Genomic DNA, 24967 nt, shown 5'->3' with positions numbered 1-24967 from the left:
TCCGCCTTCGGGTGGGGGGACGGGTTCTAACTGTTGTTTGTGCTTATGCACCGAACAGCAGTTCAGAATACCCACCCTTTTTGGAGTCCTTGGAGGGTGTGCTAGAGAGCGCCCCCTCTGGGGACTCCCTCGTTCTACTGGGGGACTTCAACGCTCACGTGGGCAATGATAGTGAGACCTGGAGGGGCGTGATTGGGAGGAACGGCCCCCCCGATCAGAACCCGAATGGTGTTCTGTTATTGGACTTCTGTGCTCGTCACGGTTTGTCTATAACGAACACCATGTTCAAACATAGGGGTGTCCATATGTGCACTTGGCACCAGGACACCATAGGCCGCAGTTCGATGATCGACTTCGTAATCGTGTCATCGGACTTGCGGCCGCATGTTTTGGACACTCGGGTGAAGAGAGGGGCGGAGCTGTCAACTGATCACCACCTGGTGGTGTGTTGGCTCCGATGGCGGGGGAAGATGCTGGCCAGACCTGGCAGGCCCAAACGTATTGTGAGTGTCTGCTGGGAACGTCTGGCGGAATCCCCTGTCAGAAAGAGTTTCAACACCCACCTCCGGCAGAACTTCTCCCTTGTCCCGGGGGAGGAGGGACATTGAGTCCGAGTGGGCCATGTTCCGCACCTCCATTGTTGAGGCGGCCGAACAGAGCTGTGGCCGTAAGGTGGTTGGTGCCTGTCGTGGCGGCAATCCCCGAACCCGCTGGTGGACACCAGCAGTAAGGGATGCCGTCAAGCTGAAGAAGGAGGCCTATCGGGCCTTTTTGGCCTGTGGGACTCCGGAGGCAGCTGACAGGTACCGGCTGGCCAAGCGGACTGCAGCTTCGGCGGTTGCCGAGGCAAAAACCCGGACGTGGGAGGAGTTCGGCGAGGCCATGGAAAACGACTTCCGGACGGCTTCGAGGAAATTCTGGTCCACCATCCGGCGCCTGAGGAGGGGAAAGCAGTGCACCATTAACACTGTGTATAGTGAAGATGGTGTACTGCTGACCTCGACTCGGGACGTCGTGAGCCGGTGGGGAGACTACTTCGAGGCCCTCCTCAATTCCACCGACACGCCTTACTTTGAGGAAGCAGAGTCTGGGCCGAGCCCATGGTGGGCTCTTCGATCTCTGGGGTTGAAGTCACTGAGGCGGTTGGAAAACTCCTCGGTGGCAAGGCTCCGGGGGTAGATGAGATCTGCCCGGAGTTCCTGAAGGCTCTGGATGTTGTAGGGGTGTCGTGGCTGACACTTCTCTACAACATCGCGTGGACATCGGGGACAGTGCCTCTCGATTGGCAGACCGGGGTGGTGGTCTCCCTTTTTAAGAAGGGGGACCGGAGGGTGTGTTCCAATTATAGAGGGATCACACTCCTCAGCCTCCCTGGTAAAGTCTATTCAGGGGTGCTGGAGAGGAGAGTCCGCCGAGAAGTCGAATCTCGGATTCAGGAGGAGCAGTGTGGTTTTCGTCCCGGCCGTGGAACAGTGGAACAGCTCTACACCCTCGGCAGGGTCCTCGAGGGTGCATGGGAGTTCGCCCGATCAGTCTACATGTGTTTTGTGGGTCTGGAGAAGGCGTTCGACCGTGTGCCTCGGGGAGTCCTGTGGGGGGTGCTCCGGGAGTACGGGGTACCGAGCCCCTTGGTAAGGGCTGTTCGGTCCCTGTACGACCGGTGTCAGAGTTTGGTCCGCATTGCCAGCACTAAGTCGAATTCGTTCCCAGTGAGGGTTGGACTCCGCCAAGGCTGCCCTTTGTCACCGATTTTGTTCATAATTTTTATGGACAGAATTTCTAGGCGCAGCCGAAGCGTTGAGGGGGTCCGGTTTGGTGACCTCAGCATTGAATCTCTGCTTTTTGCAGATGATTTAGTGCTGTTGGCTTCATCAAGCCGTGACCTCCAACTCTCACTGGAGCGGTTCGCAGCTGAGTGTGAAGCGGTTGGGATGAAGATCAGCACCTCCAAATCCGAGACCATGGTCCAGTCGGAAAAGGGTGGAGTGCCCTCTCCGGGTCGGGGATGAGATCCTGCCCCAAGTGGAGGAGTTCAAGTATTTTGGGGTCTTGTTCACGAGTGACGGTAGGAGGGAGCGGGAGATCGACAGGCGAATTGGTGCGGAGTCTGCAGTAATGCGGACTCTGCACCGTTCCGTAGTGGTGAAGAAGGAGCTGAGCCGAAAGGCAAAGCTCTCGATTTACCAGTCGATCTACGTTCCTACCCTCACCTATGGTCACGAGCTTTGGGTCGTGACCGAAAGAACAAGATCCCGGATACAAGCGGCCGAAATGAGTTTCCTCCGCAGGGTGTCCGGGCTCTCCCTTAGAGATAGGGTGAGAAGCTCGGTCATCCGGGAGGGACTCGGCGTCGAGCCGCTACTCCTCCGCGTAGAGAGGAGCCAGCTGAGGTGGCTCGGGCATCTGGTTCGGATGCCTCCCGGACGCCTCCCTGGAGAGGTGTTCCGAGCATGTCCCACCGGCGGGAGGCCCCGGGGACGACCCAGGACACGCTGGCCTGGGAACGCCTTGGGATCCCGCCGGAGGAGCTGGTTGAAGTGGCTGGGGAGAGGGAAGTCTGGGCTTCCCTGTTAAAGCTGCTGCCCCCGCGACCCGACCCCGGAACAAGCGGAAGATAATGGATGGATATGTATAAAAGTTGTAAAGCAATAAAGCATCAACAAAAATGAATGAAATGAACAAAAAAATATTTTTATAATGGGTCAAAATTATTTTTCGAACAGATCATGTGACTAGCACCTTAGACGTTCATTTGCTTTGCATATAATTAAAAAAAAATTAGGGGAGGGCCATTTTATTTTTCAAATGATTTTTTTTCTTTGATTGAAAATATTTTTTTTGATTGAAACAACTTTTTGGGGGCTTGAATGATTCAGACACAAATGTCCTACCCATAATATGGCCCCAACACAAAAAGGATTGCTTCAATCAAATGAAACTTTTTCAATGAAAAATTAAGTGTTCAAATGCAAATTTTTCAATCTCAAATATTTTTTCGCATTCAAAGACGTTTTCTATGATTGAAATTTTTCTCTTTTTTTTTTTGATTGAAGTGATTTTTCTTATTGAAAATATACATTTTTGAAGCAACTTATTTTTTGATCGAATAATGAAGACAAAAACGTCCTAGCTAAAATGTGGCCCAAACACAAATCAACATTTCTTAAATGAAAAAAAAGAAAAAAAAAATTCAAAGCGAAATAGCTTTCGCATGCTTCTTTTTGAGTTTCAAATTCATTTTTGGATTAACATTTTTTTTTTTTGAAGCGACTTTTTTTATTGAAAATATATATTTTGATTGAAGCAACGGTTTTTTTGGATTGAATAGTAAAGAAACAAATCTACCTCCATATGGCTCCGCCCATGGGATAAAGTTTTTGACTGGGGTAACTACATTGGCACAACACCGGCGGGCGTACCATATTCAATGGTTGACGAAAAGTACTGCCTAAAGCAGCCTGATTTAGAATTCCCCTCAAGAATGATGGGAAACAAAAAACGCTCATTGTCAACTTATTATTATAAATATTCTTGTAAGATAATTTTATAGCTGACACTGCGTTTCGGGGACATCAACATGTTGTGCCCCCCCTGCCCCAAAAGTCAAACTCTGCCTATGCTCAGCACACATATGCTACCAGAGGAAAAAAATCACATCACTGGGAAAAACAGAAGGCTAAAGTCTACAAGCTTTGGCATTGTGTGCAGAGGACCACAGATCTGGAATGAACTGGATGAAAAACTTAAAATGTCACACTCCATCTCCATTTTTAAGAAAAAACTGAAAACTCACCTCCTTGCAATGTATGCTTAATATGCCAAGTCTTTGAATTACATTACTAAGGTGTCACATGTCAAATCCGATGTAATCAGACTGTTGAAATTTTCCATAATTGTATGTATGTGTATGGGTGTGTGTATGTGTGTGCTGTTCGACTTATTCGGAGTGTCCCTTTCCTGCATCTTATCAGATGAGCTGTTTGTATATATGACCATGTTCTTGTGTGTACCATGATACGATGTGTGAATAAACTGAACTGAACTAAGATCAGCATTTTATTTATTTATTTTTCATACCGTTTGAGGTTTAACTCAGTTATTTTCATTTATTTTTAAATGAAAGTGGGATTCTGCATAGTTTGAAGAAACACATGGGAATTTTATTTTGTATTCGCATTTAATGCTCTTTTTAAAGTGCAATCTTAGCAAGCCTATGTTTTTCATCTCCTAAAATTTATTCTGCAATGCATTAAATGTTCCTAATCCGATTACTCGATAAACAAATTGATAGATTAATCAAGTACTAAAATAATCGATAGCTGCAGCCCTAAAAAGAAGTACATGCAAGAACAGTTTGCTTAATTTTCAGCCACCAAATTTTCAGTGCATCTCTAACATTGCGATTATTCGCTGACAATCCCTCCCAGTTGGAATGGATTGGATGTCTATTTCCGTCAATGGCACTAACTCTCCCAAGGGATAAATAAAGTTTATTGAATTGAATTGAAGCAATCATTCACCTGTTGTTTTATGGAGGAGTTCGATTAAAGGTATTTTTACTGTGCCCAACATCACATCCGGAGCCGTGGCAGTAACACCTGGAAAGAAAGACATTAAATAAGTCCAGATGTCATGGACTAGGAAGAAAAACAATCATTCCATTGTATTAAACCTTTACGGTTGTCTTTGTTCCAAACAGTGAAAACAGCCGAAGCTTCAGCCAGCCGCTCGGCCAGACTGCAGGTTTCGCCACCACTTTTGTGGACGAGTAGGTCACAGCGCATCTCAGCACGGTGGTCAAACTCCGGCCAGAAAGTCCTGGCAGCCACGCGGGTGCACGACGGCTCGTCGTCGGGCAACATGGACAAGTGAACGCTCACATAAGAGTTGACTCCCACGGTGGCAAAGTAGTCGAACCTTTCGTCTTGCTGGGCTATGACTCTAGAATTGACAATTTGAAGTTAGCAGTTGTGAAACCAATCTGTGGGATAATGAGAGGGCATATACCTGGCTGCTGCCTGCAAACCACACCCTCTGTGTACTTGAACCACGAGTGTTACGGAGGAACAGGCGGCTCCTCTGCCAGTCAGTTTGTCCACTCTCATCGGACGGTACTTGTACCGGATGCACACATCAAGAAGGCCTGACAAACATTTAAAATTCGAATATATCACAATTTTAGAGAAGTTTTAAAAAAAAAACTGCAGAATATAATAGTCCTTCTCAAATAATTAGCATATTGTTATAAAGTTCATTATTTTTTGTAATGTACTGATAAACATTAGACTTTCATATATTTTGGATGCATTACACACAACTCAAGTAGTTCAAGCCTTTTATTGTTTTAATATTGATGATTTTGGCAAAAAAAGTCAAGAAAAAACAAAAAACCCCATCTCAAAAAATTAGCATATCATGAAAAGGTGCTCTAAAGAAGCTACTAACCTAATCATCTGAATCAACGAATTAGCTCAAAACCCCTGCGAAAGATTCCTGAGGCTTTTAAAAACTCCCAGCCTGTTTCATTACTCAAAACCGCAATCATGGGCAAGACTGCCGACCTGACCGCTGTCCAGAAGGCCATCATTGACACCCTCAAGCAAGAGGCTAAGACACAGAAAGAAATTTCTGAACGAATAGGCTGTTCCCAGAGTGCTGTATCAAAGCACCTCAGTGGGAAGTCTGTAGGAAGGAAAAAGTGTGGAAGGAAACGCTGCACAACCAGAAGAGGTGACCGTACACTGAGAAAGATTGTGGAGAAGGGCCGATTCTAGACTTTGGCGGACCTGCAGAAACAGTGGACTGAGTCTGGAGTAGAAACCTCCAGAGCCACTGTGCACAGGCGTGTGCTGGAAATGGGCTACAGGTGCCGCATTCCCCAGGTCAAGCCACTTTTGAATCTGAAACAGCGGCAGAAGCGCCTGACCTTGGCTACAGAGAAGCAGCACTGGACTGTTGCTCAGTGGTCCAAAGTACTTTCAGATGAAAGCAAATCTTGCATGTCATTTGGAAATCAAGGTGCCAGAGTTTGGAGGAAGACTGGGGAGAAGGAAATGCCAAAATGCCTGAAGTTCAGTGTCAAGTACCCACAATCAGTGGTGGTCTGAGATGCCATGTCAGCTGCTGGTGTTGGTCTACTGTGTTTTATCAAGGGCAGGGTCAATGCAGCTAGCTATCAGGAGATTTTGGAGCACTTCATGCTTCCATCTGCTGAAAAGCTTTATGGAGATGAAGATTTCATTTTTCAGCATGAGCTGGCACCTGCTCACAGTGCCAAAACCACTGGTAAATGGTTTACTGACTATGGCATTACTGTGCTCAATTGGCCTGCCAACTCTCCTGACCTGAACCCTATTAGAATCTGATGGGATATTGTGGAGAGGAAGTTGAAACACCAGACCCAACACTGTGGATGAGCTTAAGGCCGCTATCGGAGCATCCTGGGCCTCCATAACACCTCAGCAGTCCCACAGGCTGATTGCCTCCATGCCATGCCGCATTGAAGCAGTAATTTCGGCAAAAGGATTCCCGACCAAGTATTGAGTGCATAGCTGATATAATTATTTGAAAGTTTACTTTTTTGTAATAAAAAACACTTTTTTTGTATTGGTCGGATGAAATATGCTAATTTTTTGAGACAGGGATTTTGGTTTTTCTTGACTTTTTTGCCAAAATCAATATTAAAACAATAAAATGTTTGAACTACTTCAGTTGCGTGTCATGAATCTAAAATATATGTAAGTTTAATGTTTATCAGTACATTACAGAAAATAATGAACTTTATCACAATATCCGAATTTTTTTAGAAGGACTGGTATTACAACCTGTCTCTGTCAATGGCAGGCAGTGAGTTACATTACTATGAAGATTTAGAAAAATGTTCCAACCCTTTGCAAACCTATTATTTGTGGAAAACACACCACAAATAATTATTTACCAGAGGTATCATGATAAGGTCTGGAACAATACATTGATGGGTCAAGTGATGAACCAACTAAATCGATTGAAATGCAAAACATAGTTGAAATGCAAAACGTTGTTCAACACTGTCATCTTTTATAGATGTTGTATTTTATTTTTAATTTTTATAAAGAACAGTTTTCATACTAATGTCTGAAATGTTTCAGCAACAACATTTTCAAAAACCTCGCTTAGTATTTTATTGCTTTATGGGAACTGAAACTGTGTTAAATCCCTTGAAATTAATCGAGTTGTGGCCAGTTTTGTAATATCGGTAAACATATTGCTGTCAAAAAGAATCGGTATCATGTCAAGAGGTGCACCAATCACAATTTTCCGACCAATCACAGCTTTTTGTTTCTCAAAAAATGGGATTATGTTTAAGCCAATTTCTTTAGATTTCCCTATTACTTATCATAAATTATTATTTTCTCTCAGTTAAGATGCATCACTCCTGTGAATCCCTGCATATTTGCAGTTTGGATAAGGCACATTTGCCTATTGCTAATTTTGTGGTTGGACCAAAGTAATTAAAGTATTCCTTTGGTGCCATCTATCTTTTGGCATACAAATTCTCTTATACAGGTAAACTGGTGATAAGGACTGCACATACAGTCATGTAAAAAAATTAGGAGACCTCAAGAAATATTCAGTTCTTTATTAAGAAATGTTCACATATTAATGTCTAATCTTGTTTTTCTTTATCTCTGGGAAAGAAAGTGATTTAATTGCAGGTAAACAACAAAAATGAACGTTGTTTTACACATTAAACCATATTTATCAATAAAAATGCATATTCTAACTGAGGAAAAAGTTAAGAAACCCTACCACCTAATAGCTAGTGTTACCCCCTTTGGCTGAAATAACTCCAGTGAGCAATGTTCCCTCTAATTTTTCATGTGTCTGAGCAAACACACAATCTCCCTGAGCACACTGCGGCCCACGGTGAGCAACATCAGATGTGTACCGTATTTTTTGGACTATAAGTCGCACCAGCCAAAAAATGCGCAATGAAAAGTTAAAAACATATATGTCGCACCGGCGTATAAATAGCATTTTGGGGGGGAATTTATTTGGTATAACCCACCACCAAAAACAGACATGTCATTTTGAAAGGCAAATTTAGAATAAAAATACAATAGAGAACAACAGGCTGAATAAGTGTACGGTATGATAACATTACATGACTCATAAACAACGAACTGAGAACATGCCTGGTATGTCAATGTAACATAGCTATTTAGAGTTATTCAGATAACTATAGCATAAAGAACATGCTAACTAGCAATAATGATATAATAATGTGTGAATAAGTTTACATATAAGTCGCTCCAGAAAATGCCAAACTAAGAAAAAAACTGCGATTTTCGTCCGAAAAATACGGTACATAGCGGCCACACACCAGTATCATGCCTTTTCACGCCTATTAGCATTTCTACTGCCCGTAAATTATACAGTAGTAAGAGCATTTAATGATTAATATCCATGTTTAAAATATCTTAATAAATGTCACTGGAATACACACCAATCTGACTTAAATTGTACCTTATTTTTCACGTCTTAATATATAGGACTTGCATTTGGTGTACTGATATGTCAGTGCTCTCATCTACTATCAGTGTATGCCAGGGTGCATTTTTAACACTGCACATAGTCTCGTTCTCCACTATATCATTGATTGAGTTTACAAATTCAAAGGCATAGTTTTTACTTCGCCAGCTTTCTGGTATACTCACATACTTTGACATGTGATTGTGGATTTGTTGAACTGACACCAATGACGCATTCATTTCGATGGTGAGTAAAATATTGTCAATGAGAACTTCAACATGCTCTGGGTCAGATTTTGTTTTGTGGGACAGCTTGTTTCTCTTCTGTCGGTCTTTTGCTTTCTCCCACAATAATGTACCAATCCCCTATCGCATCTTGAGTCTTTGTAATTTTCAACAGCTTTCAAATGACTTTTCTGCTGAATATGACGCTTGAGGTAGTCCAACTTCCATTCAGTCCACATTTTTCCCTCTGAAAACTCACTTGGTACTTTGGCTTCAGTTTCACCGCTTGTTCGTCTATTTGCACATGCTCCGACAGCCATTCCTTCTTATATGGACCGCATTTCATTTTTACTTTGGCTTGGTGAGTGGATGTGTCGCTGCCCGTTCGTTTCGCCATGATAAGGGGTTGGCCTTTACGTCTCTCAGCTCCGCCGCACTCACGCACTGTTGTCAGCTTGCTAACCTACACCGCGCGTGTAGGCTGGGCAATACACAAGCAATGTCAATGCTATGATTGGCTGCGTAGCGGAAGTGAATCTTATCGTATCATTTGCTGGACACCTGTCACTCACCGAGTTACAACATACGTTTCTGTTGATTTTTTTTTGTGTGCGCAGCATTGAATTTCTTGTGCGCAGAGTAGGTGCCAGCAGTGCGCGATTGCGCACGCGCGCAGCTTAGAGGGAACATTGCCAGTGAGGCACTTTTTGTAGCCATCTACCAGTCTTTAACATCGGTCTGAAGAAAGTTTGCCCCACTCCTCAACACAGAATACTTTTAACAGTGACTGACTGTTGAAGTGAGTGAAAACACCATAGTGAGATCAAAGGAGCTGTCTGAGGGCTTCAGAAAGAAGATTGTAGATGCTTATGAGTCTGGTAAAGGATTTCAAAAGATCTCAAAAGAAAATAAAATCAGCCATTCCACTGTCTGGAAAATAGTCCACATGTGGAGGACTTTCAAAACAACTGCCAACATGCCTGGCCGGGTCTGGCCATCCAAGCAAGTTTACCCAGAGAGCAGACCGCAAGATACTAAAAGAAGCCTCCAAAAATGTCATGACAGCAGGCTCTTGCTACTGTTGATGTGAAAGTGAATGCCTCTACTATCAAAAAGCCACTTCACAAGTTTAACCTTCATGGGAGGTGTGCAAGGAGGAAACCTTTGCTCTCCAAGAAGAACATGAAGGCCAGACTGAAGTTTGCCAGAGTAAATGTAGACAAAGACCAGGGCTTCTGGAATAACAGAATACTTATAATTATTTGGACACCAGACCAGACCACATGTTTGGCGTAAACCCAATACAGCATTCCAGGAAAAGAACCTCATACCAACTGTGAAGCATAGAGGTAGAAGTGTCATGGTGTGGGGATGCTTTGCTATAGCAGGACCTGGCCAGCTCACCATCATAAAATTCTTCATGAATTCTATCGTATATCAAAGGGTACTTGAGGAACATGTGAGATCATCTGTGAAAAAAAAAATTAAAGCTGAAGCAAAACTGAACCCTCCAAGATGACAATGACCCAAAACATACCAGTAAATCCACCCAAGACTGGCTGAAAAGGAAGAAATGGAGAGTCCTGGAAAGGCCGAGTCAAAGCCCAGATCTTAATCCCATTGAGATGCAAGAAACCCCTCAAACATCTCACAGCTGAAAGTATTCTGCGGTGAGGAGTGGGGCAAACTTTCTTCAGACCGATGTCAAAGACTGGTATATGGCTACAAAAAGTGTCTCACTGAAGTTATTTCAGCCAAAGGGGATAACGCTAGTTATTAGGTGGTAGGGTGTCCTAACTTTTTCCTCAGTTAGAATATGCATTTTTGTTGATAAATTTGTTGATAAATTTGGTTTAATGAGTAAAACAATGTTAATTTTTTGTTGTTTACCTGCAATTTAATCACTTTCTTTAAAAGAGATAAAGAAAAACAAAATCAGACATTAACATGTGAACATTTCGTAATAAAGAACTGAATATTTAATTGGGTGTCCTAATTTTTTAACATGTATACATGACATTCTTGTACTTATGAATAATTACAATCAGTTGAGAGTGCGAACCAGAGGAATGAAGCTGATGTGCTGGCAGGCCATCCACTTTGGTGAGTAGAGGTAGCGAAAATTTCTCGGCATCGTCAAGATGCCGTCCCTGCATTGTGACCATGGCACACAGCTTAGACAATGGCAGAATCCCTTTGGCCACCAGCTGGTCTCGGACATTGGGATAATAATATCTGCGGGAACAGAAGCATATTAAACGGCGTCACACTGCATCGTACTTTCTGCAAAATCTTTTGCAAATCCCTGGCATATACTGTTATGTCCCATTTCTGACAAATTTTGTCATTAATTTGAAATTGAATAGATGATAAATAGATTTTTCCATCTCACTGCTTTACAAACCTGCACCAAACTTCAAAATTCACGCCCCCACCACCTCTCAGACCTTGGCTGGAAAGAGAGCTGAGTAACAGCTTCTGAACAGGAACACCCTCAGGTACCAACAGGGCGTGTGTCTCCGTGTGCCCGAACAACGGGTCAGGAACGCACAAAGTAGTTGTGGTCCGAAAAGGCTTCAGGTTGGTGTTACTATATCCATCCAGGGTGGTGTCAAAATCGGCAACTTCTTGACAGGGGAAAGTGTACTGAATATAACAGTCGGCCTCGCCCCACACTGTAGATTGCAGAGGGGTCAGGCCCGACACCTTTTCCACCTGGATGGTAAACACGTGCTCAGTCATTGCTCGAGCTGGTGAAGTAATTACCTGAGGGGAAAAAGACATTTTTATTGTAAATTAAATGTTAAATCAACAACTAATCGATTATTTCAATAATCAACAATAACTGCAATTTTGGGACTATGAAACACTATTTTTCCCCCTGCTTTGAACCCTGCAGCAATGACGCTTGTATATGTACAAATGATGAAAAATATGTAACTATTTTCCCCTTTTTTGTGAAATTTGGTGGATTTGGCTTATAGTCCCCCTCCGTGAGTCATCATCTTATTGTGGTGGAGGGGTTTGCGTGTCCCCATGATCCTAGCAAGTATGTTGTCTGGGGCTTTAAGCCCCTGGTAGGGTCACCCATGGCAAACAGATCCTAGGTGAGGGGCCAGACAAAGCATGGCTCAAAATGACCCCAATTGACGAATAAAATAAATGGACTCAAGTTTCCTTGCCCAGACGCGGGTTACCGGAGCCCCCCTCTGGAGCCAGGCCTGGAGGTGGGGCTCGAAGGCAAGCGTCTGGTGGCCGGGCGTGTCCCCATGGGGTCCGGCTGGGCACAGCCGGAAAAAGCAACGTGGGTTCCCCTTCCCGTGGGTTCACCACCTGTGGGATGGGCCAAATGGGTCGGGTGCGTAGGGAGTTGGGCGGCAGCCAAAGGCTGGGCTTTGGCGGTCTGACCCCTAGCTGCAGAAGCTAACTCTTGGGACATGAAGTTTGACTTCTCTGGCAGGGAACGAGCCCGAGCTGGTGTGTGAGACAGAGAAGTTCCGACTAAATCAGGGTCCCCCCAGGATTGATAAATCTAAATTCAAGACTTTTAAGACCTTTTTTAATGCCATTTCAACTGAAAATTAATACTCTTCTCGCACGCATTATTTAGATAATATTGAATCATGTTAAAAAAATAAAGCACTGAACATCAAATTTCACCTCAATTACTAAGCGTGTTTGACAAAAGAATGCACATTTACTGAAGATACAATTAAAACACATTTAAATATAAGGTCTTTCAGTCACCCCCCCCCCCCCCCCCCCCCCAGGATAAAACGGATTTTACACAATTTTTGTAAAGCAACTTCAGAAATTACATTTGCAATACAACAGGTTTCCCTTTTAAGAGGACCTAGTCAAGGTGGTAGGTTGGTGATTGTCAAGTTGGTCACCTTAACTGTAAAGTGCTTGGGAAAATCTTGCGATTGGCAGTGAAAGTTTAAAAAACAACCACTAAATGGCAGTAGTTTACCATTAATTACCACAAAATAAAAAAGCTACACATGACCATTTCCCTTGGTAATTGTTTTTTCCTAATCACATTACAAGAAGTATACAAAACACATGTTAATCCTTTGTTAGCTATTGAAGACATTTCTTTTAATCAGATAGAGAAAATACATTCTCTTATTCAATCAAGAAAAACATTTAAATATACCAGGAGGTGTTTTACTATCACCTACATTATAATTTGCCAATCACCATGCCATATTATTCAGATCAACGTTACCCCGCACTCGTTCCAATAATAGCGTGAACCGTGTTGTGTATCTGAGGGTGATGGTGGATCTACGACTCCGGTTTATCCATGCTAAGGCTAGTGCACCTGCCAATACCCCATTGAACATGGCTAACTCTTGAGTTAAAACTACGAGATTCACATTCATTCGAAAAGCAAACCGTGCAGAAATACATTATTGCATCTAACACATTTTAATTGGAGAAATTGGCAACTTACTTAGAAATGTTAATCAGGTCCACTGCCTTCGCATGACCCATAAACTGCGACCCAAAGTATCTGGATGCGACTTGGTCGCCGATCCAATACCTCACATGCTGGTCCAACTGTTTGGACTTGGTTGTCTTGTTGAGGCTTTCATCGGACATAACCACTAAGGCATCTGAGCAGTTCCTTACGTTAGCACACAGTACTGTGCGATTGCCTGCTGTTGTGATGCTGTAAAAATTCTACGCGTCATCTTCGTTATGGATTAAAAAAAACAAAAAAACTTCATCGCGGATATAATTTAGGTTGCACTGAGATGTTCTTCAAAATTAAAACCACGGTGAAAAAATTCCAGACTTACGACAGCTAATTTAATACTTTTAATACCTTTAATAATGGAAAACTAAATTCAATGCTTTTTTAATACTTTTAATAACCCGCGGGTACCCTGTAAATATAGTCGAACTCTCCTCCACACACAGCTTGGGTTCTAGCCCCAATCCTCTCGAGAGGGGTTGGACTCTCTTCCACTATGAAGTTGCCCACGGTGAGAGGCCACGAGCAGGTATGGGCATACTTATTGCCCCCCAACTTGGCGCCTGTACATTGGGGTTTACCCTGGTAGACGAGAGGGTAGCCTCCCTCCGCCTTCGGGTGGGGGGATGGGTTCTGACTGTTGTTTGCGCTTATGCACCGAACAGCAGCTCAGAGTGCCTACCCTTTTTGGAGTCCTTGAAGGGTGTGCTGGAGAGCGCCCCTTCTGGGGATTCCCTCGTTCTTCTGGGGGACTTCCCGCTCACGTGGGCAATGACAGTGAGACCTGGAGGGGCACGATTGGGAGGAACGGACCCTCCGGTCAGAACCCGAGTGGTGTTCCGTTATTGGACTTCTGTGCTCGTTACCGTTTATCCATAACGAACACCATGTTCAAACATAGAGGTGTCCGCAGTTTGATGATCGACTTTGTAATCAGGTCATCGGACTTGCGGCCGCATGTTTTGGACCCTCGGGTGAAGAGAGGGGCGGAGCTGTCAACTGATCATCACCTGGTGGTGTGTTGGTGCCGACGGCGGGGGAAGATGCTGACCAGACCTGGCAGGCCCAAACGTATTGTGAGGGTCTGCTGGGAATGTCTGGCAGAATCCCCTGTCAGAAAGAGTTTCAAAACCCACCTTCGGCATTACTTCTCCCTTGTCCCAGGGTAGGTGGGGGACATTGAGTCCGAGTGGGCCATGTTCCGCACCTCCATTGTTGAGGCGGCCGATCGAAGATGTGGCCGTAAGGTGGTTGGTGCTTGTTGTGACGGCAATCCCCGAATCAGCTGGTGGACTCCACCGGTAAGGGAAGCCGGCATGCTAGAAAAGGAGGCCTATCGGGCCTTTTTGGCCTGTGGGACTCCGGAGGCACCAGACAGGTACCGGCTGGCCAAGCCAACTGCAGCTTCGGCGGTCGCCAAGTCAAAAACTGGGACATGGGAGGAGTTTGGCGAGGCCATGGAAAACGACTTCCAGACGGCTTTGAGGAAATTCTGGACTGGTCCACCATCCGGCTTCTGAGGAGAGGAAAGCAGTGCACCATTAACACTGTGTACAGTGAAGATGGGGTACTGCTGACCTCGACTCAGGATGTCGCGAGTCGGTGGGGAGGAAACTTCGAAGCCCTCCTCAATTCCACAGACACTCCTTCCTTTGAGGAAGCAGAGTCTGGGGACTCCGAGGTGGGCTCTCCGATCTCTGGGGTTGAAGTCACTGAGGTGGCTGGAAAGATCCTCAGTGGCAAGGCCCTGGGGGTCGATGAGATCTGTCCAGAGTTCCTAAAGGCTCTGGATGTTGTGGGGCTGTCGTGGCTGACACGTGTGGAGCTGTCGTGGCTGACACGCCTCTACAACATCGCGTGGACATCGGGGACAGTGCCTCTGGATTGGCAGACCGGGGTGGTGGTCTCCCTTTTTAAGAAGGGGGACCGGAGGGTGCGTTCCAATTATAGAGGGATCACACTCCTCAGCCTCTCCAGTAAAGTCTATTCAGGGATGCTGGAGAGGAGGGTCCGTCGGGAAGTCGAATTTTGGATTCAGGAGGAGCAATGTGGTTTACGTCCAGGCCGTGGAACAGTGAACCAGCTCTACACCCTCGGCAGGGTCCTCGAGGGTGCATGGGAGTTCGCCCAACCAGTCTACATGTGTTTTGTGGATCTGGAGAAGGCGTTCGACTGTGTGCCTCGGGGAGTCCTGTGGGGTGTGCTCCGGGTATACGGGGTACCGAACCCCTTGGTAAGGGCCGTTCGGTCCCTGTACGACCGGTGTCAGAGTTTGGTCCGCATTGCCGGCAGTAAGTCGAATTCATTCCCAGTGAAGGTGTCAGCATTTTTTGTATTTTTTTTTTTTTCAAATAAAATAACACCAAATTATTAAGGGGGGCTTGAGAATATTTTAGGGGGCATGAAGCCCCCCTAAAATAGGCCTAACGACGCCACTGGGCAGCCATATGGTAATCATTGATTAATAAAATGAAAGCAGTGGGAACCTTGGCGGGTGCACTGGGCTGGTGGTCAAGTAGATGCAGCCTTCTGAGGGAAGGGTGGCTCGGCGAATCGCGCTCATTGTCTCTGGCGCGCTGCAGGGCGAGCACCTGCTCGCAGAGGCCCATGGCCAGTGTGACTCTAAGACTTCCTCTGCAGCCGCCAGAGAAGACGTCCACTACCGGCATGTAGCAGTCCACCCCTAAAACTGGATACTGCGCCTGGAGAAGAAGGTGGGCAATTTGGGAGTCCCTGCGAGTGAAAACGAGCAGAGTTGGTGAGTAAGAAGAAACGAAGACATGCCTGGGGGGTAAAAGAGCTTGTTTCAGTGCCATTGACAACAATAGATGTCAATCCTCTTCAACTGGTAGGGGCAAGCAGCTATCGCTGTCAATGGTACGCATTAAGACACTTGCCTGAAGGACATGTAGAACTGGTGTAAAGGAAGTTTGACAAGGCCGAGGAGTCTCTCATGGCTGGAGCCACTTGTCTTCTGCCACACTTCGATCACCATCAAGTTGTTCTTCATTCGTTCCAGTAAGTTTGGAGTTAGAGCCACAGGGGTTACCTATAGGTATTAGAGGTAAAATATTTTAAACGTATTTCTTTTTTGAATTATAAAAAAAAAAAAGTTTCCTAATTAAAATACAGTGATCCCTCGCTATTTCACGGCTCAACTTTCGTATCTTCAGTGCATTGCAGACTTTTTAGTCTTGTTATAAGGATAAGAGTTCTAAAAACATTCATGTATCCTTTATTTTCATCTACAGGAGTTGGACAAAATAATGGAAACACCAAACATTTTGGCATCATAATCATAGAACATAATTGTTAAATAATGGCATAAGGAACATTCTAATGAAGTTGAGCATCTCATATGGCCGGCACAATCCCCAGACCTCGACCTTATTGAGCATTTATGGTCAGTTTTAGAGATTCAGTTAAGACGTCGATTTCCACCGCCATCGTTTCTAAAAGAGTTAGAGGGTATTCTAACTGAAGAATGGCTTAAAATTCCTTTGGAAATAATTCACAAGTTGTATGAATCAATATCTCGGAGAATTGAGGCTGTAATTGCCGCAAAAGGCGGACTACACCCTATTAAAAATAGTTTTTGTAGATTTTTTAGGGCGTTTCCATTATTTTGTCCAACCCATGTATGTATGTATGTTTTTATGTATGTACAGTGGGGAGAACAAGTATTTGATACACCGCCAATGGGAAAACCCATTGGCGGTGTATCAAATACTTGTTCTCCCCACTGTATGTATGTATGTATTAACACACATTCACACGAATCATATGAGAGAATAATGTATTATTTATACATTATATTATGTGTTATTTATGATATCAATATTTACATGTTTCATGTTACACTTATTGATATTATATAAACAGAGGGCGTAGGTTTGCATAGGGACGGTAGGGACAAAACACTACCAACTTCTCAGAATGCTCAAATTGTCCCCATTAACCTTTAACAACTTTATTTGCGTTAGATAATGACTTCAGTTAGATCATTTTAGATTGTCTGCCCATATGTTTCAATGGTTGCAATTGACCCCACCATTATTAAGTGAATTATTTTCATTATGTTTTGACTTACATGTACCTCTTTTCACTTGCTGGATGTGCTGGTTCATTTTTTTCCTCCTAAACGCACATTTGATTGCTAATGACTTGACCACCCCCCCCCCACACACACACACAAACACACATTAGATATTAGGGATATTGGAAGTATTTTTTTTCTAGCCAGCAGCAGCCACTGTAAGAAATGTAAAAAGACATCAATGTTGTGGAGGTAGGGATCACAACACCAATTTTGCCTCTGAAAGTCCAACCTGCATCAGCGTTAGCATAACATTAAACTGTGTGAACTTGCTAATCTGCAAAAGTTGAGTAGGAAGCTGCTTAGAGAAGTGTCCTCCTGCATGTGTTGTCTACTGTTAACGTTAATTAGACTGAGAAATGTAGTTAACCGAGGTTTAACTCTTTCTCCCCAATTTTACTTTTAATTTCATCCATGTGGTCTTAAAGCAGCCTATGGGGGGGGGGGGGGGGGGGGGGGGCAACTTTGTGTTTTTTGTGTTTTTTTTTTTTACTTTACGCGATTGGTTCTGTTCCCCATTAACAGCCATAAGTAAGGGATCACTGTACTGCACTTCCAAAATGACCCATTTTAAAATCTTTAATGAAGTCACGTCCCACCTGGACAAAGTTAAATGAAGGATTGGCACGGCCCCAGCTGACAACAGACCTCACCACCTCGTCGCACCAGAAGAGTTTACAGCTCAAGTAGACGTTGACAGCCTGCGCCGGGCCACTGTTAAAGTTCTTGCCGTCCGGCACCATGAGCAACGTGTGCAACAGGACCTCGGGTTCTTCTGGTGTCAGACGTCGTGCCGGGTCCGGCGGTGTGTGCCGTGTCGGATAAGGGGTGAGCATGGAATTTTGAAGTGGAACATTTAGTGCAATGTCTTCTGAAGAGCGGCCGGTGAGATGATTCGAGTAAATGTCGACAAACTGCGACGTAGTAGAAGACTCTCTTTGAGGGCTGCGTGAAGATGAGGAGTCTCTTTTTTCAGAAGTTTCAGAGACTCCATGGTTGGTACAAAGTTGGAGCAGCACCTGGGAAATGAAAATGTTTCTTCTCTTCAAAAATTGATTTTTATTCTGAAGAAATACAACTTTAATATCTTAAAACTAGAGCAGTTTTTCAAAGGAATGTTCGACTTAAAATTCAGACTTCTCACAATATAGGATTGTTTTAGATTTGTTATGTTTTAGATTTGTTATTATTGACAGTTCAGAAACAGGTGTCTTTACTCTTTCACCTTCATTCTTGCAAGTTTGAATTGAAAAATTAACAAATGGTAAGTACATTTGAGGAAAGCTTGATAGTTTTTTTTTTTTTTTTTTTAATCCAGTATATATTGTAGAACCTTCATCATAATATTCTAATTAAAAAAAAAAAAATACTCAACTAAAATTACAACTGTTTTTCTCAGATTGTTTTTCCCCCTCAAAATATTGTTTTTGTTCCTGGAATTCTGCTTGTAAAGTTTTAACTTGTGTTCCATAAAAAAAACTCAAAAGATTTTGACTGTTTCTCATACACACAGTATAATTCAATTATTTTATTTATAAAAGATAACATCCTTACAACAGTTTGCCTTTTAAAAAAAAAAAAAAAAAATCCACCTTTTTTCCTAAAAAATAGGACTATGTTTGAATAATTCTAACTTTTCTTTGATAAACTTTATAACTTAAAAAATTCTCTTACTACGGTTACACAATTTTCTTGGAGAGAGTCAATTCTTTTTATCTAGGACTGTAATTCGAAAAATCTGATTTAATTCTTGAAAAGTATAAGTACCCGCAGCAGATTAATCCCTAAAGCAAAACAAAACAAAACAAAACAAAACACAACGATAACAACAAGTGCTGCAACGATCAATCGATTAACTCAAGTAATTTGATTAGAAAAAAGGTTCGAATCAAATTTTGCTGCTTCGAAGATTTGTTTAATTGAAATGGCGTTGTAACAGTTTGTTTTGAAAGTGTTTGCATTTAGTTTTCTTGATTTGTGTGGATACACTGCCTTCTAGTGTCAACAGTAAATATGACAACTTATCCAATATGGCTGGATACAGCTGCTCCCTGTTAAGACCAACATAATGTTGTACGTTTTTGTCTAAGATCATATGATTGTTTATGCGTTAGTCATTTAGAGGTACATTTAGCATTTTTTGCGGGAATATGTGTTTGAACAATTTGTTAAAAGCATTGTTAAAAAAAAAGTTTGCATTTTATAGCATTTAAGCTAGCAGACTTTTGCTATACAAGTTAACCAATTGTTCTTATGTTGTACTTCGATCCGTATTTTTGTTTTATTTTTTATACCATTTGAAGTTAAGCTCAAGTATTTGAATTTATTTTTAAATGCATTTATTGATTTTGTGAAATTAAAGTGCAATTCTGTATTGTTTGAAAAAACACTAGGGAATTTTGTATTCGCATTTAATGATCTTTTGAAAGTGCAATCCTAGCAAGCCTTTGTTTTACATTTCCTAAAATGTATTCTGCAAGGCATTAAATGTTCCTAATCCGATTACTCAATTATTCGAACTAACTAATTGATCGATTAAATAATTGCTAAAATAATCAATAGCTGCAGCCCTAATTACAAATACACTCATTTACCCTGAGAACACAAAGTTCCTGTTTTGCGCCCTCCACAGCATGCACAGGCAGTGTGAGAGACTCGCTGAGCTGCTGGCTCTGCAGCAGACAACGCAGTGGATAAGCGACCTCTCCGATTAGAACAGCCTGCAGGAAAAAAATAACAAATGAGATCAATACTGTGCTCTCGCCACTATGTAGGTATGGTCACATTTTAATATTAATCTGTTGTCATAAAACTCACCTTATTTTGGTCATGTTTTCGAGCGAAAATGCGGAAAAGGAGATCACTTGCCCACCACCTTTTAACTGTTGTTTTGCTGAAGCGGACGGGAAACATGGAGAGCTGATGGAAGCTGACCACTTGAAATATACAAACAGAATACAAGCAACAGTACATTATGTACAGAACTTAATTCATTCGCTGCCATTTACGGCGATTTTTGTCTAATTCATTTTGAATGTCACAATGGATTGGACATTTATAGCCGTCAATGGCAGCCAGTGCATTAAAAATACACAATACCTCCTCCTGCAACATTACTGGAAGCAGCCCTGGTCACATCCACCCCGGGCACCAAATTTCGTGCCGGTCGATTGGAGGAGGAAGTCTTGGGGAACGCGTACTCGACAAAATATGTGCTGCAAAAATGAGGGGAGCTTCCTTAACTATTGTATTTCAAAATATAGATTTTGTAAAAAAAAAAAAAAACACCTACGTTTTCTTTCTACGTAACAGGGAAGGAGATTTGCATGGGGTCTTCACGGACGGGGGGCTGGCACAGTCCTTAGGCACACTCATTGAGTCGACAGTCACTTTGGCTGATCTCATGAAACTCAAAAATGCCAGCTGCTCCAGGTTCAGAGGAATGTCGGCATTAGCTAGATCGCCTTGAAGCTCTAAAACAGGACTAAATCATAAAGAAAAAACATAGTTTTCATATTGTATTGACGGCTCAGATCGGTCATGCACTGTGCCTCGCATTCAAGTAGGGAGCCCACATCAAGAAGAGCTATTCACAAACACGCTTGCAGCGATCTAATGCCGGATTTCTATTGAAAAAGTACGAAAGCTGTACCGCATACAAACAGGAAAGATTGTCTCAGGAGTGATTTGTCCGAGGATTCAAGGTAATGATTATATTTTTCATACCATGCATGCCTTTTGAAACTTTGTGAAAAAAATCTATGGGAGAAATTAGCCGCTACCACATTGGCATCATAATTCGCAATATTTACGTAAAATAAATGCTAAATGCACGTTTTTTTTTTTTTGCTTTTAACCAAGAAACGAAACTGTTTTATGTCCATATCTATAAAGAATTCGGGGATTTAAGCATTTATTCACAAGATTTTTTACCGGAAAAGCTCCGTTTACATCAGGCGGCAGCTGGCTACATCCACTAAAAGACTAGCATTGTACTTCGACATATTTACCTAACATAAACGCTAACTGTATGTTTTTTTTTGTGTGCTTTTAACCAAGAATCGAGACTGTTTTACATACATATCTATATAGAATTCAGGGATTTAACCATTTATTCACAGGAATTTTTACCGGAAAAGCTCCGTTTACATCAGGCGGCAGCTAGCTACATTCACAAACACACTAGCATTGTACTTCGATGTATTTACGTAAAATAAACGTTAACTGCACGTTTTTTTTTGGTTTTTTTTGCTTTTAACCAAGAATCGTTTTACGTCCATACCTATAAAGAACTCGGGGATTGAAGCATTTATTCACAAGAATTTTAAATGAAAAAACCTCTGTCTGTGATTCAACTCGGTCAGCTTTGACGACCTCGCGGCAGCTAGCTACATTCACTAACAGACTAGCATTGTACTTGGACATATTTACGTGAAATAAACGCTAAATACACGTTTTTTTTGTGTTTTTTTTTTTTTTTTGCTTTTAACCAAGAATTGAGACTGTTTTACATACATATCTGTAAAGAATTCGGGGATTTAAGCATTTATTCACAGGAATTTTCACGGAAAAGCTCCGTTTACATCAGGTAGCTGCTAGCTACATTCACTAACACACTAACATTGTACTTCGATGTATTTATGTAAAATAAACGCTAACTGCACATTTTTGTTTTTTTTTTTGCTTTTAACCAAGACTCGAGACTTTTACGTCCATATCTATAAAGAACTCTGGGATTTCAGCATTAATTCACAAGAATTTTAAATGAAAAAAGCTCTGTCTGTGATTCATTCCACTCGGTCAGCTTTGATGGCCTTGCCAACAATGCACGCCCCCTATTTATCGGCCCCGCGCCCTGTATCCTGTCAATACATTATAAAGTCTATAGAAAAACTTACATGGAAAAATAGCCAACTTTAATACATATTCATCTTAATTATATGTCAAACTGTAAAAAAATGTAAATGAAAATATTTCCCAGAAGTAGGGAAAATAACCATTGTCAGACCTTTTTAAATGACAGTAGCCATTTTTAGCCTCTATTTTTCACATGAAGGCCTTTTATACTAGGTGTCGTCTGTTGCTTTATATTATAACTTTTCGTTAAAGCAACACTAGGTAACTTTTCAACCTTTATAAAATATTTTCATAACATTTGCATCAAAATTGGTCAGGGGTTAAAAAGGTGAGAAGGAAAGTGTGGAGGAAATATGTTCTGGTATACTGTGCAACCCAACAAAATATTGAGCACTGTCGACCCACAGTTTCAGTGATCTGCAGGAGGCACCACACAGTGTGTGGTCATCTTAGGGACCCCATGATTCGATTCGATTCAAGGTGCTACGATTCGATTATTGAACAATTATCACGGTGCTGATGGTGATCGCGATTATCACGTTTATCGATGCATCATATATTACGAATGAATAAAGTAGCCAAACAAATTTATGCCCATTATTTATTTAAAATATCCTAATGATTCAACAGGAACGATGGAAACATGACTATACAACAAAAAGCTGCCCTTAAACTGTTTTTTTTTCTCTTTTTTATAAGAAAGTGCAAAATATTAACCATTTTAAAGACTACTTATTTCTCAACAATACATTAGCTGTTTCAAACAGCAGTACTTATTTCTCCCAACAATACAAAAAAAAAAAAAAAATTAAACTGGTGGAATGAATTCCACATTTTCTGGAAACAAAGTGTCTTTTGAAATAAGACTTCTTTTAACCAATATACTTTGTTTTTACAGATTTCTGTACTATTTCCCATGTTTGTAGTGTTACCACTGTACTTAATCCTGGGTTTACACGTTCTGTATCTGAATTAACTTTTGTACACCACCAAACAATGCACAACTTGACATGGAAATACATGTTAGTGAAGCCGCTAATAAGCAGAGTGCTCGCCGCTAACTAGTAACATCTCAAAAACAACAATAAATTAATTAGCCATATATATATATATATATATATATATATATATATATATATATATATATATATATATATACTGAATAATTAGCTAAACAGTACAAGAGGGTTCGTGTACTCACCTCTTGCACACGGGACTTAGCAACACACTAGGGACATTTTCCAATTAACACAACTTGAACATACTGCTGGACAACTGAAAGGCAAGAAAAAACGAACTATCTCTCTTCTACTCTCGCTCTAAAAAAATAACTTGCACACAGAAGTGCGACCGCCGGGTTCCTGGCTGTCTCATACACAAATTAATTTTCAAGTCTTTTGAAAAGGAGTAAATCTCTCGCTCAGTAACCAGCTGCAACTATCATAACATTGTGCGTCCGTGCGTGCTTCCGTGCGTGCGTCCGTTAAAGGTGTCCGGGCGGCACCCCCTTCCCCTAAAAATTGTCTCCTTGGATCTACACAGTTCACGTAGGTCACCCTTTTTGACTTCAAAACGGCGAATTTTGCTGAAAGGTGAGAGATTTTCATGCCTACACTATGACAGTGTGTGCTGGTCCTCATGGGAAACGCAATCTTCCTTAAGGCAAAATACTACCGCTTTTGTCCACCAACGTCGCTAAAATCGACCAAAACTGAAAAGTTACATAGTGTTGCTTTAAATTAACATCATTTGCTCGTACAAAAAAAAAATCACTACTGTCGCCAGAGACATCAAGCAGAGTGTATTAAAGGTTTTTAAAAGTTGAAAGGATATGGTAATTTCTTGGTATTTTTTTATCATTGACATGCCTGCTACTATTGTTTTAGTACAAAATAAAATTAATATATTACAAGTTACCCATAGTAAAACTAACAATAAAATACATCCAAAGTATTATGAGAAAGAATATTTGTGTGGGCAGGCAAAGGAGCCCTTTATGCAAGAAATGAATGACGAAGTGATAAGAACAAGCCAGTCGTTGCTGTGAGGGCAAAGGGCAGGGTTAGATGGAGGCAACTGATTCGTTGTGGCGACTAGAGGTGGGAATCTTGGGGCACCTAACGATTCGAATACGATTCAGAGGCTACGATTCGATTACAAATCGATGATTGAAACACCCCCCCCCCCCCCCCCCCCCCCCCCCCCCCCCACACACACACCCTCTAAGGCTAAACCAAACGACTATTTCAGTATCATGTTAACAGTTCAAAACAGTAAATAAAATATCCCCATTTTCTATCAGCAGCTGTAAACTACATTCAATTAATGTAATGTTGTGCATCAACCGTTAAATTGTTAAAATTGCTCCCTTTATTTCATAATTTCCCTTCTGTCTACTTTCGACATGTTAAAGTTTTAAAACTGTTTCATCATTTAAAGTTAGATTCAAGTCAAGATTTTGCAGATTTAGGAATATTTTAGATAAAAAGTTCATTAGGTTTGCTACAACAGAGCCTTCCAGAGAAGTCTACTGCTTTAAGATGGCGGCTGTTACTAACTCCGGCAAGTCTGTCATTTCGCATCTAGTTCTCTATACATGTTCTAACGCTGCAGTCGTCTGTCATTTTGCATCTAGTTCAATATATATGTGATATCTACCGTAGCATTATGTGGCCGTATGTTTGTAGCAACTAGCAACTGGGCGTTGTTTGTAGCGGCTGTCGGCCGCAGTTAGGTGCCGGTATTATTTTTTTTTTTATCTAGCGGCATGAGTTGAACATGATATTTACACTCTGT

At 42.1% G+C, this 24967-nt stretch overlaps 1 protein-coding gene across 2 annotated transcripts in view; it reads right to left on the bottom strand.

The window, feature by feature from the left end:
* LOC130917475 (C2 domain-containing protein 3-like) overlaps nucleotides 1–24967 on the bottom strand; it is a 65579-nt gene that overhangs the window by 20776 nt on the left and 19836 nt on the right. For both annotated transcript variants that reach the window (XM_057838920.1, XM_057838921.1), the window contains exons 10-21: nucleotides 20607–20798; nucleotides 20414–20529; nucleotides 20132–20250; nucleotides 19909–20034; nucleotides 17914–18333; nucleotides 16116–16267; nucleotides 15705–15951; nucleotides 11140–11501; nucleotides 10798–10970; nucleotides 5008–5143; nucleotides 4673–4941; nucleotides 4521–4598 (exon numbers count right to left, since the gene is read on the bottom strand). In XM_057838920.1, coding sequence (XP_057694903.1) covers nucleotides 4521–4598; nucleotides 4673–4941; nucleotides 5008–5143; nucleotides 10798–10970; nucleotides 11140–11501; nucleotides 15705–15951; nucleotides 16116–16267; nucleotides 17914–18333; nucleotides 19909–20034; nucleotides 20132–20250; nucleotides 20414–20529; nucleotides 20607–20798 — 2390 coding nt within the window. The remainder of the gene's footprint in view (nucleotides 1–4520; nucleotides 4599–4672; nucleotides 4942–5007; nucleotides 5144–10797; nucleotides 10971–11139; nucleotides 11502–15704; nucleotides 15952–16115; nucleotides 16268–17913; nucleotides 18334–19908; nucleotides 20035–20131; nucleotides 20251–20413; nucleotides 20530–20606; nucleotides 20799–24967) is intronic.

This window comes from Corythoichthys intestinalis, chromosome 6 (genome assembly GCF_030265065.1).
Source record: "Corythoichthys intestinalis isolate RoL2023-P3 chromosome 6, ASM3026506v1, whole genome shotgun sequence".
Lineage (NCBI taxonomy): Eukaryota > Metazoa > Chordata > Actinopteri > Syngnathiformes > Syngnathidae > Corythoichthys > Corythoichthys intestinalis.
This window is presented reverse-complemented; position numbering and strand designations above follow the sequence as displayed.